Source organism: Dunckerocampus dactyliophorus, chromosome 7, assembly GCF_027744805.1.
Source record: "Dunckerocampus dactyliophorus isolate RoL2022-P2 chromosome 7, RoL_Ddac_1.1, whole genome shotgun sequence".
Taxonomy (NCBI): Eukaryota; Metazoa; Chordata; class Actinopteri; order Syngnathiformes; family Syngnathidae; genus Dunckerocampus; species Dunckerocampus dactyliophorus.
The window spans coordinates 23548598-23563238 of record NC_072825.1 but is presented as its reverse complement, the minus strand read 5'-3'; the positions used below and the strand labels follow the sequence as shown (position 1 = coordinate 23563238).

Below are 14641 nucleotides of genomic sequence, written 5' to 3'. Positions count from 1 at the left end.
ACTTTCTAAAAATGTTTGGGTTTTTTTTTTACCATTATTAGAACCCTATAGATATTAATTACATACTTTATACTTGTATTATCTAATATGATGAGCATTAATAAGCAATAATAAGACAGAATAACTCAACGTTAGCCTTGGGAAAGTTCTTGTAATGTGGGTGAACGCATGACATTGAAAAAAAAAGATCCCATCAGCCTATCACCCGTCCTCACTATGACTTTGTCACTTGATTGCTATACAGGACAGCTAGTCTAACATTAATCCACCGTACATAGGCGTACACTCCTATGGAGATACAATACTGCTAGTTCTGTTTATATCACATTGCACACCGCTTAAGCGCAGGCTGCGGGATCCCTGAAGTGACAATTTATTCATTCAAAACTTTAAACTGCATTAAAAAAAAAGTAAGACTTGAAAACACATGTCTTTCTATTTTCTGTGCGTTCTAAATATATAAAAACAGATGAAAACAGACAAGTAATGAATGCACGTAATGGGATACACCTATGCCGCCTAGAAAGCCCGCTAGTATAACACCGCCAGCATGGTTTTATGGAATTATATACATGTTGTGACCATGTAGTAACAGGCACATTCATGATAACATGTTATACTTACAGTATTTTGCTGTATTTTAGTCCTTTTAAGCATTACCGGAACTTCCTTCCTGGGCGTATTGATTTCACATAGCAACATAGAAACCAACACCTACACCTAGTGTGAATTTGTCCAAGCTCAAAAACAAAAACTCAGCAGCAGTACCGGCAACTCCAATATGTGGAGTTAGCTTTCGGTAGTGGCTTGACACGCTAACGTGCTGCGGGCGAGTGTGTGGTGAGGCTCGTCGCTAGCCGGTGTGGTGTGGCGACGAGTGTCAATGCGCCAGTAACATAGTTCTTCGGCGTAACAATATTAATAAGAATAATAATAACAATGTCTCTGTAGCTTGGTTAAAATGCACGTTGTATTATATGTAAGTAGAGCGTTGTTGGCGCTTTTTTTGAGTTTTTATCAGATGGATTTATAGACGGACGTAGGTGCTTCCCATTAGGTGCATTCTTAGCTGCATCTTTTTATCTGTTTTTATATCTTTACAACGCACAGAAACAAGAAAGATATGTGTCCATGTCTCACATAAGGATTCCAAAATTCCAAAAGAGTGCAGTTTTCCTTTGAGAGTAGGTTTGAAACTGAGTGGGTAAGAAGGGCAAAGTAAGAAGCCAAAAACTGTCGGGCTCTTCATCCATGGCTGACTTGATGCATGTAATGTCCCATCAGTGTAACATTACTGATGTCTAGTAGTGACCAGAGTACTACATATGACTTGTCTTTTAAAAATGTTTTGACTGATAATAGGCAATAGTCAACCATGCAACAGCGATCATTTATTAATCGCGATGTAGCGAGGGACGACTGTCGATGGTTTTCAGGTAGCTGTTTAGAAAGAAGTCTATCTACTGTTAAAAACACTTTTATGCTAGCTTCCTTTAAACAGTTTTGTATGAGCAACTATTTAACACTTTTTTTGGCCAGTTTTTTTAAACAGTTGGTTAAAGGCTGGTTACCTTTACACAGTTTTGCGATTTTAAAGCAGTTTTTGGCTCTGAAACACTTTTTGCTTAGCTAATTTGAAAGAGATTTATGCTAAAGTTAACAACTTTAGGCTAAGTGCTTTGAAAAAGTATTAGAGTAGCTACTTTTCAAGCTGTTTCCATGTTAATTGCATTTCTGCTACTTGTTAAGGCATTTTAAGACTCTACTATTGGCATCCAATAATCTAATGCTGTTTCATAACTATTAAGGTCTGTGTAAATTTTGGTCATTGAATTTTCTTTCCATGATTGGGAATTAAAAACCAAAAATGATTGATTTATTTGGATTTCATTTTGAAATTCAAAAAATAAAATTGAAATACAGGGTGTTCCTTTTCAGCGTCAGAAAGCAACAACACAATTTAAAAGCAATAAAAATACAAAGCAATAAAAAGAATAACGCTTTGAATTTCATTTGTTTTTATTAAGCATACAGAGCACATTGGTGAGATGTTAACAAAATGACAATGCTGTCTTGTCTGGTGACTGCCCTCAGGAATGTTCTTTGACTTTCCAATATTCCACCGCCTGTGCCACTAATCAACGTTTCCAAATTAGCATATAATAATAATCTATAATCTAATCAAACATGGTGTTGACATAAAGTACTGTGTGTTGTTCCTAAAAGCAACAGAAGTTTAGCGGGTGGGTTATTGTTTACATCCCTGGGCCGGAATGGGGAAAAGATGGCGCCTTACATTTTTGTCTGTGTCTTTTCACCCTCAGATGTGGCTTTTCTTTGTGTGTGAGCTGACAATTTAGCTTTCAGCGTGTTTGGGATGTTACACAACGATTGCGGTTTTCTCTGACCGTTCCGTTTTGAAGACTGGAACCTTTCAATCTCATTTAGTGTATCAATGCATGTCTTCAATGATGTTATGTTGATAAGTGCTGCTTAGCTTTTGTGTAGACACACGCCACAGCTATTCAAATATGTGACATCTATAAGTAGACGGGGTCAAAAGAGGGGTGTCCTGGTAGTAAATGTCACCTAATTTTTCTCGAGGAGACCGAGAGTTGAACCAAAAATAAACGGATCGATGAACTTCTCTTTGAACAGCTGTCTGTGAAACTGATTTAATGCGTGTCATCATAGACAACAGCGTGGACAACCTTGTCACCACTGTGACGCACAATGCCTGAAATGACTCCATTGGATGTGACCTGCATCATCTGTTGTGCTCTTGGCATTTGCTGAGGGGTAAAAGGAATCCAAAAACAGACTTGTACTGGAGCATCCGCCGCTTTACTCTTCACAAGGACTGTTTTTGAGATTCTCAGCTTGGCTTTCATATCGGAACTTTGACTCACAAGGCTGGTCATTTGTCTTGGCTCCGTGTTTGCTGCTGGTTGCCTAGCGACAGCAGTTGAAGGGACTCAGAGGAGTTATGTCAACGACCAAATGTGAAATATGTCACAACCACCCAAAAAGTTTCTTCAGAAATAGAATGATGAGAATGATGCATGCTTACTTTAAGAGCAAAAATGCTGCAGTTATGTAAAATTAGAAAACATCTGTCCTGTCCTCCATATTATGCTTGCAGCTTGAACTAGTTTGCTGTCTAAAGAAGCACATGATGACGGCATCTATGAGAAGTTGAGTTACAGTACTCAGTGGCTATGTTCACACTGCAGGTTATGATGCCCAATTAGGATTTTTTGTTAAATTTTGAATCCTTGTGTGGTCATTAACATTACCCAAAAAGTCTGTGTAGGCTCTCAGTCGTACAGGAGTTGTCCATTGAGGGAAAGGCTTCTTGAGACGTCATCTGTACTTCTGTGAAGAAGGTGTCGGACGTTTCGCTCCTCATCCGAAGCGCTTCGAAGCAAAAAGTACAACTTGTCAATGTGCACGCAAAGCTTCCAGAAAGTGACACGCATGACCAAAAGCGACGTCACACGCTTCTGCTCTGTTTATGGAAATAAATATTGTCACATTTTGTGCCCTCCTCGGATTTTGCACCACGGGAGTCAACGTTTTCTTATCCAAATGATTAAGATTAACTCATTCATTCAGCCATTTGTCAAAAGACAACCCGTTCACTACCAACCATGATCTTTCAAGGCACACAGAATATTGTGTGCTATGGTTACATAAACATGAAAACTACCAAAAGAAAGATTAGACTCCTGTCTTTCATCACATAAAGAGTTTGTAAATTAAAGATTGTTAACGTGCTTCCCCAGTGAGGTATTTTTCGTGCCATGTTTTGCAAGGTGCAAAATTTATATCAATTTACTGTATATCATAAGTTCCACACGGCAGACATGTTTGTTTACAATTTGGCATAACTGCACAGTGTGAAGGAATGTGGGCGGGGGATGCTGGCTTCAGGCTGCATGCTGCAATAGTACAAGCCAGAGGTGATCGACTTCTGTGATCGGCGTTGAAAGGCATTTATCAGCATATGCCGATCACATGCTTTTTCATGGAAATGGGTCTATATTGATCAGAGCATCACTAGTTGAAACCCAGCAATAGGTTTTTTGTTGGGTTTTTTTTTTTTTTTTTAGAAAGGCGCTGCCTGTTCGCCCTCGCTCACAATTACATTATAATTACATTATAACATTATAAAATAACATAATTTTGACTTCTGGTAATGCCAGAAGTAGACCCATCCCTCCATTTTCTATACCACTTGTCCTTATTAGGTTCATAGGAAAGCTGGAGCCTATCCCAGCTGACTTCATAGTAGACCCGGATTGTCGCCAGCCAGTCACATATAGACAAACAACCAGTCACAATCACATTCACACCTATGGACAATTTGGAGTCTCCAGTTAGCCTCCCATGCATGTTTTTGTCGGAGGAAGCTGGAGTACCAGCGGCACAGACGTAATTTGGGGAGAGAACAGAGGTGACATGTTCCCTGCACTTTTTCAAAAGGCAGTTTTGGTCCTCTGTAGTTTTTACAGTCCAAAAACAATGTTACAAAATATTATAAGGAGATGGACGAAGTGGAAAATGGCCAAGCGGAAAATGACCACTCAGGCCTGTTTCCCTTTAGACCGCCCACACGCTCATCGATTGTTTTGTTTTTTTTGCTAATGTGTGATTGGCCGTCTCTGCTGTCACTCCATGAGCACCTGGCCTCCTATACCGGTGTTTTTGTTTGTTCGCCAGACTCCATATTCATCTGCCACTGTAGGTTGTTAACATGTTGGACGTTTGGTCTGCCTCGGTCACACTAGAAAGATTTTAATGTCTGAGGTTTAATTTAGGATAACATTTTAATCAGTGCCTGTGTGCGTGTGTTTGCCCCATGTGCCCTCCCGAACTCAAGCCTCTGAAATCAAAATTTGCAAATTCTAAATGTCCACGAACCCAGATCTCCTTACTGTGCAGCCAACATGCTAATCACTAGGCCACCATTCTGCCTTTTACTCAGGGGCAATATACTTAATTGATGGTCATCACATTGGTGGCCAAATACTTTTGCTAAGTACAGTCTTTTTCTACTTCTCAGAGTTCTCTTGAGTGTTTTCAAAGAAGAAACCCACTCAGCATTTTCCTGTGTGTCTGTGCAGCAGGGTGCCCTCTTGCTTTGAGTGGGTGGGGAGGGCCAGGCCTGATCTGTTCTAAACATACGAGGGGAATATTTGAAATGTTAGCCTGCAGTCTAGAGGAGCGCACTGTGCTGTAATCCAACACTGAGGGAGAAAGAGTAGGAGAGGACAAGAGCTCCCAACATTGTGTTTGGCTGTGGAAGGAGTTTGAATTGTAATTGTCTTGAAACATGTTGACAGGCCAGCAGGGGAAAGAGTCTTATGTGTGGTTAAATTAAGGTTAAATGGGTTGGAGGGATGAAGTTTTAGCAATCAGGGTGAATTTGAAGCTGTGGGGGTGTGTATCAGCCAAATTGTGCGACTGTACTTACTCCATTTCAGCAGCAGGATTATGTCATGAGGACCTCTTGCAAAGCCTGCTAAACTGTTAATCTGACATTATTTCATTTGCAAATTTGGAGCCACCGCATGTGCATTTGTGGGTGTAGACGCTCACTATTTTCATCATGGGCTCTGGAAAAAAAAATAACATTCAGCACGTCATTGCACAACTATAACGCATTACCATATTTCCTCATTGGTGTTTATGTCCTCAACTGCATCGTACCAGGCTTCTATTGGGGTAAGGTCTTTATCTGTACAAATGATTTTCTCTAATATTAAATAATAGGGGTGTCATCTCGCCAGATTAAAACGTGGCGAGATTTTTCGTTTGGAGAAAAGCAAAATCACAAGAACAGGGCAGCCAGACGCCAACCAAGACTATGAATGATAAAACAGTAATATGTACGTGGCAGTGCTAGAGGCATTATTGGAAGCGCACATTAAGTGCTTTAGGCACACCTTGCAATCCAACCTACCTCCGTGTTCACAGCGTCAGCAAGTGACGTGTTTTTTTTTTCTATCGGAGTTAAACCACTGCTCGTTACTTGTTGATGTCCAAGCAGAAGCTGTAGTAATTATAATAGTAACAATAATGAATAATTATAATAGTAATACATTTGATCAACTTTACTTAAAGATTTGTCAAACCAACCCACATAAATGTTCGAACTTTTCTGCACCCTTAATCACTGAGCGGTTCTATTGACACTCATTGCATTTGGCTTAGCACGTTCAAGTTTCAACTTTGTACCGGCAATCACTGGATCTGTTTCATAATACATCTCATACATAAAAGAGGCAATGTAGGCAATGTAGTGACATGGTTGATATATTTAGTGAGTAAGGGTGCGCATACAAGTGTTTCTTGCGTCATGCATATATTCAGTAATTAAATGCAAGCAATCAAAAAAGGTGAAGAAGCGTGAGTGAGCTCTATCTCCGTAACAACGTGAAATGCACGCCTGAATGCTGTAAAAATCCCTCCACAATGTAACTCAGCCCCTGACCAACAGAGCCAAGAAAGTAGAGTTTGGACACAATCCTTCGTGGCCTTGCTGCACCATGCCTTCCTGGCAAAACACGCATGGGTGTCCAAAGTGTGGCGCAAGGGCCATCGGGGAAGGTGGCTGATTGCAGAAATAAAATAAACAAAAAATAAGCAAAAGTGGAAAAATAGAGCAAAAAGGCATAGTGTAACTATCTATCCATCTATTTTCTATACCGCCTGTCCTCACTAGGGGGGTATGCTGGAGCCTATCCCAGCTGACCTTTGAGCGAGAGGCAGGGTACACCCTGGACTGGTCGCCAGCCAATCGCAGGGCGCATATAGACAGACAAACATTCACACTCACATTCATACCTATGGACAATTTAGAGTCGCCAATTGACCTAACATGCACATTTTTGGAATGTGGGAGGAAACCGGAGTACCCAGAGAAATCCCACGCACGGGGAGAATATGCTCCACACAGAGATGCCCAACAGAGATTCGAACCCAGATCTTCCAAATTTCCTGACTGTGTGGCCAACATGTTAACCACTAGGCCACCGTGCGCGGCCGTAAGCTGTATTATCATTATTTATTATTATTATACAGCATATATGACAGTGGTTTATTTGGTCTCACAAAATGTTGACGATAATATCTTTATTGAGTGTTAATTTGTAGGGCAATAAACATTTCTAAACACACCTCTATTTTTGTGACTCGTTGAAATAAAAAAGTCTGTTTGTCCAGTCCTATTTTTTCACTGTACTTAAAAATAATGTTAAAATCTTGTCTCATCTTGCTCCCGTGGACCCAATCTCCTGCCTCGTCTCATCTCGTGAATTGAGTGTCTCGTAACACCTTTACAAGAAGCATTTGGCTTGAAAGTACCGTATAAACATTATAGCGATCTAATTGATCTTATTTATTATGTATTGTGTAAAACTAAGACAAGAATAAGATCAAATTAAAAGCACAAAATGAATGCCGACCCACCATCCACCTGTTCAAGTTCCAGCCAAGTTTTTCCAGAGAGATTATTACATCGCTGTTTGACGTGTGTGGTAAAAGGCAGTGTGCTAGCATGAATTAACTTGAGACAAATGTGCACTTTAGCACTCAAAATGTCATCCAAACTTTCCTTTATGCATTCCCGCATAGTATCAGCATTTGACACCAAATATGAGGTGAAAGAAAAATGCTAAACATACAGTAGTAGTCTATCTGTGCGGCATGAGATAATGTTAGCACACGCACAATGGACATGCGTCAAGTGAGACAGATGTAACAGAGAGAACCGGCCACTTTTCAAAATAAAACATTAAAAAAAATTAAATAATGGAAATAATTTTTTCTTTCTGTGCGGCCCGGTCCCAAATGACCCACGGACCAGTACCGGGCCGCGGCCGGGGTTTGGGGACCACTGCTGTAGACAAAAGGTGTCCAAACCTTTCCCATAGAGGGCCACATTCTAAAAAATTAAAGGATGGACGGGCCACTTTATAGACTAAACGGTAAATTTCCGCTTTCTTTCCTCGTCCGACCCTTGGCTAACTAAAAACTCACCTGCAAGCATCAGCTTTACGGATGCCATGTCTGGTTTGTAGGCAGTGTGTGTTCTGGAAATAATGTATACTGCAATATGTGGGGGTATAACGTGCCCTAGACCAGCAGTTAATATTTTCTGAAGGGGGCTATTCAGGCGTCTGTTGGAGGTGTGGTGTTTAGTCATGATGTCTATTAGAGCAGAGACCACTGTTTGAGGAAATAGATAATTATGAGCACTATTATTTGTGTTAAAGCAGATTTGCAACATACAATAGGTGCTGGATTGTGCAGAATGTGCAGTAATTTTTAACAGTTCCAAAGTAGTGACACATATCATTTGTAGTATGCACTCTTTCATATTGTGTGATAGATGCAGTGTTGGGTGAGACATAATCTAATCATAATCTTGTGTGTTTGTTGCCTGCTGGGCTAGAAGAGGACATTTTTCGGTGGCATAATGACCCAGTGGCCTTAATCCTGCTCCGTAACCACAGGGGGGATTCCTGCTTCTGCTCTCACACTCTTCATAACTTGCCTTTAGCGGGCCAAATCTAAAAGTGGAGGCTGCAGAAAAAGGCTGTTCCAATCAGTTATGTGCACTCTTAACTTCAATTGCCCCCTCAAAGAAGGAATTTAAAAATAACCATAATCTCAGTCTCAAAGGAGGTATTTTCTACATGAGATGATAAGAAATAAAGATATGGTTGATAAGATCACCTCAAAGTGGGCGCGTGGATGGAGGGTTTGGGTGAATCATTACTGCATGTTGCCTTTCGGCCAAGCGGATATATTTTATGGATGCCTTATCACAAGGATCCTGAAGGCTGGAAGCATGTGTGCGCGTTGTTGAAGAAACACGACACACATTCAAGCTCACAGAACCAGCCGGCGTGGTCTGTGTTTGCTGAACCGCAGGATAAGCCCGCAAACCTCAACATGTCATACATGCTGAATTTAATCAAAATGTCCTTAGGGCAGAACCATGTAAACTTTTTGAGCAAGACGCCACTGCTGGCACTGGAATATTGTGAATACACTTCACTTAGCATTTAAGCTGGCTGATTTCATGCCGTATTAAAAATCAGATGCTTTTGCACTATTTTTCACAGCATACATACATTCACATACATTCAGCAACATGCAGTTTTATTATTTAAACTTAATAGCCTCAGTAATATTGTATATTTAACCATAATACATTGAAAGAACTAAATTTTTTTCAAGTAATGCGTACATATAACATGATTTCCACCAGGAAGGTATCACATTGCTAAGAAGGAGACAGATTTCTGGTGAGATTAAAAGATTATATCGGGAGACTGAATGGGAGAACTGGAGCCTAACACACCCAAACTTATGTAGGGGGCTCTTAAAGTGATAAAGGCAAGAACAAAGTCACATCAAATTCTGTACAAGACATGAGTGAACTGTGCCTTTGTCTTTAGTAAGGAAATTATAGTCACAACAAGTTCTAAATATATCCAGTTGTGTATAATTCTCTCTATTGTCTTGTGCCACATTCCCGGCATACCAGATGTGTATACTGTACGGACTTAAGCGAGCCAGGGAATCCTTGCAGGGAGTAATACTGTAGCACATTTCCCGTGTGTGCTGGCTTGCTATTTGTTTCTCATTGCTCTTGCGTTTGTTTGCTGGCCCCTCCCCAGATTCTTTTATGGAATATCCCACCGGGATACAATGGATTATCGTTATTTGTCCGTCACTGAGATTTTTTGTTTGCAGATCACAGGTCCCAGTTATGTTTGGAACAATGTCACATTTAATAAGCCCATAGGGTGTGCTGACTTTTTCAAATGACTATAAAATTCAACCTGTAGGTTGTGCTCAAAATGCTTTGGAAGACATGCTACCATACATGTAATACAGATATCGTCAAAGTTATATTATCATTAGACAAATGGTCAGTGACTTGCAATTAGTTGCTAAGTCTCACCCTTTCAGAGATGTTTGTTTTTCAACCAATCTTGCTCAAGTTTTACAGATGTGCTTGTCAGTCCACCAAAGGTGTGTACCAAATTTTGTGATGATTCCGGTAAAGCCCCTATAGTTACAGTGTTTTTTTTGTAGAGCACATTGAGCTGTGCAAGAAATTTCAAGTTAATCCTTATGGGGGTCAAACTTTGGGGTTTATTAACAGGGCCACCGTGTGGTGTATTTGTCAGTAAAATAATAACACAGGCAGCACAGTAGGGGTGCATCTTTTGACAAATTTTCACCCTTTTGTGGGCAGCGGTTCTGGGGTAAAAGGAGTTAGCGCTATAGAAACAAATATAAACAGTGAAACTGCTGGGTTAAACTAATTAACATGCATGTGTTGGGACTGGGAGAAAACCAGAGTACCTGGAGCAAACCACTGGGAAGACAACAAAGATACTGTAGGTGCGAGCCAAGATGTGAACCACAACCTCCTCAGGCTTCCTTCCACATTCCAAAAACTTGCACGTTAGGTTAATTAGGCTTTTATGTACCGTCGAACCTCGGTTAGTGTTAACTCCATGTTTTGTCAAAAATTTCCACCATAATTTTGCCTCAGTTTGCATATATTTTCGGATATGGCACGTGTCTATTACACTGTGTGAGTCCAACTGTGTTCTTAATGTACTTTTATCACAAAACATCCTTGTTAGCGTCTTATTAGGTTGCCACTATATGGAAACAGGAACCGGAAGTCAGCTGCGTCACCTATTTATGATGTCATCAGCGGTTGACTCTCAAAAATGACACAAAACACCTTTTTATAGTTTTACAATTATAGTTCTACATGTATAAATCCATTCTAAATGCACATAAATGACAAATGAAAGGGATAAAGGAACATTTATTGTTGCTTTTACGTTCATTGAAGACGTGATTGTTGCCAAAGACACGCTGTAGCAGCAAGATCAACGCAGACACCGCCTTCGAGTTATTTATTGAGTTCAATAGTGTTTAGTACCTTTATTAAATGCTGGCACTAGCAACTTTCTTTGACACCATTTTGGGTTATTGAAGTAAGAAACACTATTGAATTCAAGAAATAACTCTGCAAAACAGGAAGGTGATGTCCGTGTTGATCTCGCTTCCACATTGTGTCTTTGGGAACAGTCACGTCAAGAATCATGTCTTCAATGATGTAAAAGTGACTTGATGTATAAATGTTCATTTATCCCTTTCGTTCATCATTTATATGTATTTACAATATATGCATTTCAATTTGTTATATACATGTCAAACTATAATTGTAAGACATAAAAATATGTTTTGTGTTAACATTTTTGCCTTTCTGGAACAGATTAATTGTATTTACATTATTTTTAAGGGAAATATGGATTCGGTTAGCGCCAGACCTTCTGGAACGAATTAACGACGCTAACCGAGGTTCCAAAAAAGTACAACTGATCCAATCGTCTGTCTTTATTGATAACAGTTCAGAACATGATGGTTCTTCAGAACATGAACTGGTTCCTCAGAACATAGTCTTCTCTTGCCTAAGACGTGCTGCCAGAGACCTGGCAGCACTTACATGTTTTGCTGTCATTTTTGTGTTTGCAACGTGATCGTAGACAGCGTTCTGTCTATTGGTCCCCCTGTTCATTTCAGTATATGACAAGCTTACTGCAAGTTCAGTGTTGGCTGTTGCTTGCCCAGTTAAAGAGATGCTTCCTTAATTTATGTATAATATTAATATGAAATGCCCAGGACTTTGATGTCAAGTAAGTGGGGCCACGGGGCCAGTGAATATGAGACCCCAGGCTTCAATGAAAACAGAAAACTAAAGAGTATAAAGGTGTGCAGGCAACAGAGCTTTCTAGATGTGCAGTGTTGCATCCTAGAGATGAGTGGCCATCAGGTGTAGTGTTTCCAGTCTTATTAAAGCCCTGTATTAGTTACTGTGTGAAGGTGATGACCTCTTATTCCTGTATACCAGCAGATGCTTATATGGTGGATCTGATGATCAGTACAGCAAATGTAAAAGTACATCCTACAGTGCAACCCGTTTATGTCGACATCCTTTAGACTGGCTGACCACATAACTGGTTGTCGACATGACCAAAATCAAAACTGAAAGGATTTTTGAACCTACGGCAGTTTGTTGATATGGTTTTGCTCCATCTGTGCAGATTTTATTTTGAATTGGCTCTTTTCAATATGACATTTTATAAGCTTATCTACCAGAGCTGCTGCGGTCATTTTGTTATACAGTACGTCTTGACTACAGTGACAAAGATTTCATACATATGCAAAGCTTTCATCCGGTGATTAAGAATGTAAAAAAAAATTGACTATTAATTAATTAACTATTTTGTTAGTTGCTGTGGGTTAATGCCAAGCTTATTTTTAAGATTACTACACACTGAACAGGAAGTTACTGTGTGCACATTGACAATACAGTTGTCCCTCATTTATCAGGGTTAGTTGCTTCCTGACCGCGATAAGTGAATTTCCACAAAGTAGGATTCAATATTAAGTATTTTTGTCATTACAGAAAATCCTGTAGATATGAAATAACACCCCTATGGTCATCTTACACTGCTATTATTCTTTGTTTACGCCACATTGCTAATGCGCATGCTACGGGATCACTGCAGAGACACAAGAGACGGCCACTGCTTTAAGCATAGCATGCTAGCGAGCTAACTAGTTATCTTCCAATTTATTTATTCTAAACTTAGGACAGGGTTTTAAACATAGTGGCAAAAAAAGACAAAGTAAGAAACCATAAACTTACCACTACCACACAGAACGGAAGGAGAATGTTTTTTCCTCTATTGTGTCGGACATGCCATGGCTGACTACATGCAGTGTTAATGTAATGTTATGAAGTGTCATGTCTCATCAAATGTTTTGTGTCATTATGGACGCCTAGTGGCCACAATACTACATATGACTCGTCTTTTCAATATTTTTTGACTAATAATGGGCCAGAGTAATCCTATATAACATGAGGCCGTATACAGTATATACTGCGCTAACCTTTTGTCCTTAGTTCCGGCATCTGGGTATGCCAAGTGCAGCTCACCCCAACTTGTCCTCTTTGTTAAGTCCACAGGCATAAGATCTATTTACTCAACAGAGTCAGTGGGACATTGAGTCCTAAATCTCTTCCCTTACGCTTACGCTCCACTGGTCCAATTATCAACCCAATCACAGCATCAGGAAATGCTGCTTGGAAGCAGACTGAAAACAAAATTTAACATGTTCTACCTATTGCAAGATTTCTAACTGATCTTTTTCTCTCTCTTTCTTGGGCTTTCCCACATTGGAATTCTTCTGTCATTCAGCAGGAAGCAACCTAAGGTATGTACCTCACGCTTCACCTGTCTGTGTTGTTACAATGAACATCAGCAATCAACAGAAGCCATCTGACTGCAAGCAGCCTTCACATTGGAAAAAAAAGGAGTCACAACAGGCAAGACGGTTTCCTTGAGGATGTGAGAAGCATCCCGCACAGCTCTGTGCACAATGGCAGTGATTGAAGGCGTTTTTAGTCGTTGGTTCTGTTCGTTCAGCAGGAGCCGGATAGATGTCCGTGTGAATGTGTCAGCGCCCTAAGATGTGCTGAACACCCACAAAGGCTGTACAATGAGAGCAGGGATGAGCGTGGACACTGGGCTAGTGTGGGCGCGCACATTCAAAGCTGCATTGTTTTGCCATCACACCCCCCCCCACCACCACCACCTCTTCCTCTTGACGACACACTGGTGACCAGCTCATGGATTGTTCACGCACTGGGGACTGGTTTTGTGTTGAGTGGACTTGACCGGGACCGGGGGCCTCTTGGTCCTGTAGCCTGAATTTACCCTGTAATACCCTTCAGTTAGACGAGCACGTGGCTGTCTGCTAAATTCAAAGTCTTTTATCTGCTTAATTATGATGTAGTGCTCCTTCACTGTAGTAGAACCTAGTCACTATGACATCAGACCACTTGCCTGTCTCTTCCAGTGGTTATCTTCACTATTGCTGTCTGTATTTGCCAACATAATGAGAGGTAAACCAAAGAGTAAAGCGAGATTAATAATGTTTTATTATTTAAAGCCTAAGTAATTCAATGTAAAGGCGCACAGCAATAACACAGTTTCTCAGGTCACAAGGACAAATGTGGCAGCATTGCTAGTGGACCAGCTGGATTAATTGGAAGTTACACAACATATGGTTTCCTGTGGTTGCTATAGAGACTCACTGGTAAAGCAGAGTGTCAGAGTCTTATGTGATTAAATGTTCTTCAAACATGAAGAAAATTCATTCTGGATGCACAAATGTAGTCATGGAACTCCATGACTATACAAGTGAGAGACCATTTAACATCTTAAGTCTCCTTTACACTTAAAATTTTAAAAATTTGTGGCACTTATAATTTCTGTGAACTACAGGTAGTCGTGAACGCAACGTGAAGGCACCGTAAGCTATGCCGAAACAATGAGGGCAGTGTATATCAAAGCATGTCTCATTCACATGAATGGGTCAGCAAGGCACAGCGGGATCACGTAATGCCACAACTGCTTCACGAATGTAGGAAGTGGTGGTGACAATGCATACCCATGCGGGAGCAATGCGTGTCGTGCGTACTATTGTGCACCAGACGTAAACAGTACTTGACAAGGTGTAAATAAGTCAT

General features: G+C 40.4%; 1 protein-coding gene across 7 annotated transcripts in view; it reads left to right on the top strand.

Annotated features, from left to right (window-relative positions):
* The window catches only part of kif13a (kinesin family member 13A), a 70321-nt gene that overhangs the window by 6371 nt on the left and 49309 nt on the right, over window positions 1-14641 (top strand). For 5 of the 7 annotated variants that reach the window (XM_054781417.1, XM_054781421.1, XM_054781422.1 and 2 more), the window contains exon 4: window positions 13308-13323. In XM_054781417.1, the coding sequence (XP_054637392.1) occupies window positions 13308-13323 (16 nt within the window). The remainder of the gene's footprint in view (window positions 1-13307; window positions 13324-14641) is intronic. The other 2 variants (XM_054781423.1, XM_054781420.1) reach the window with 1 other exon arrangement.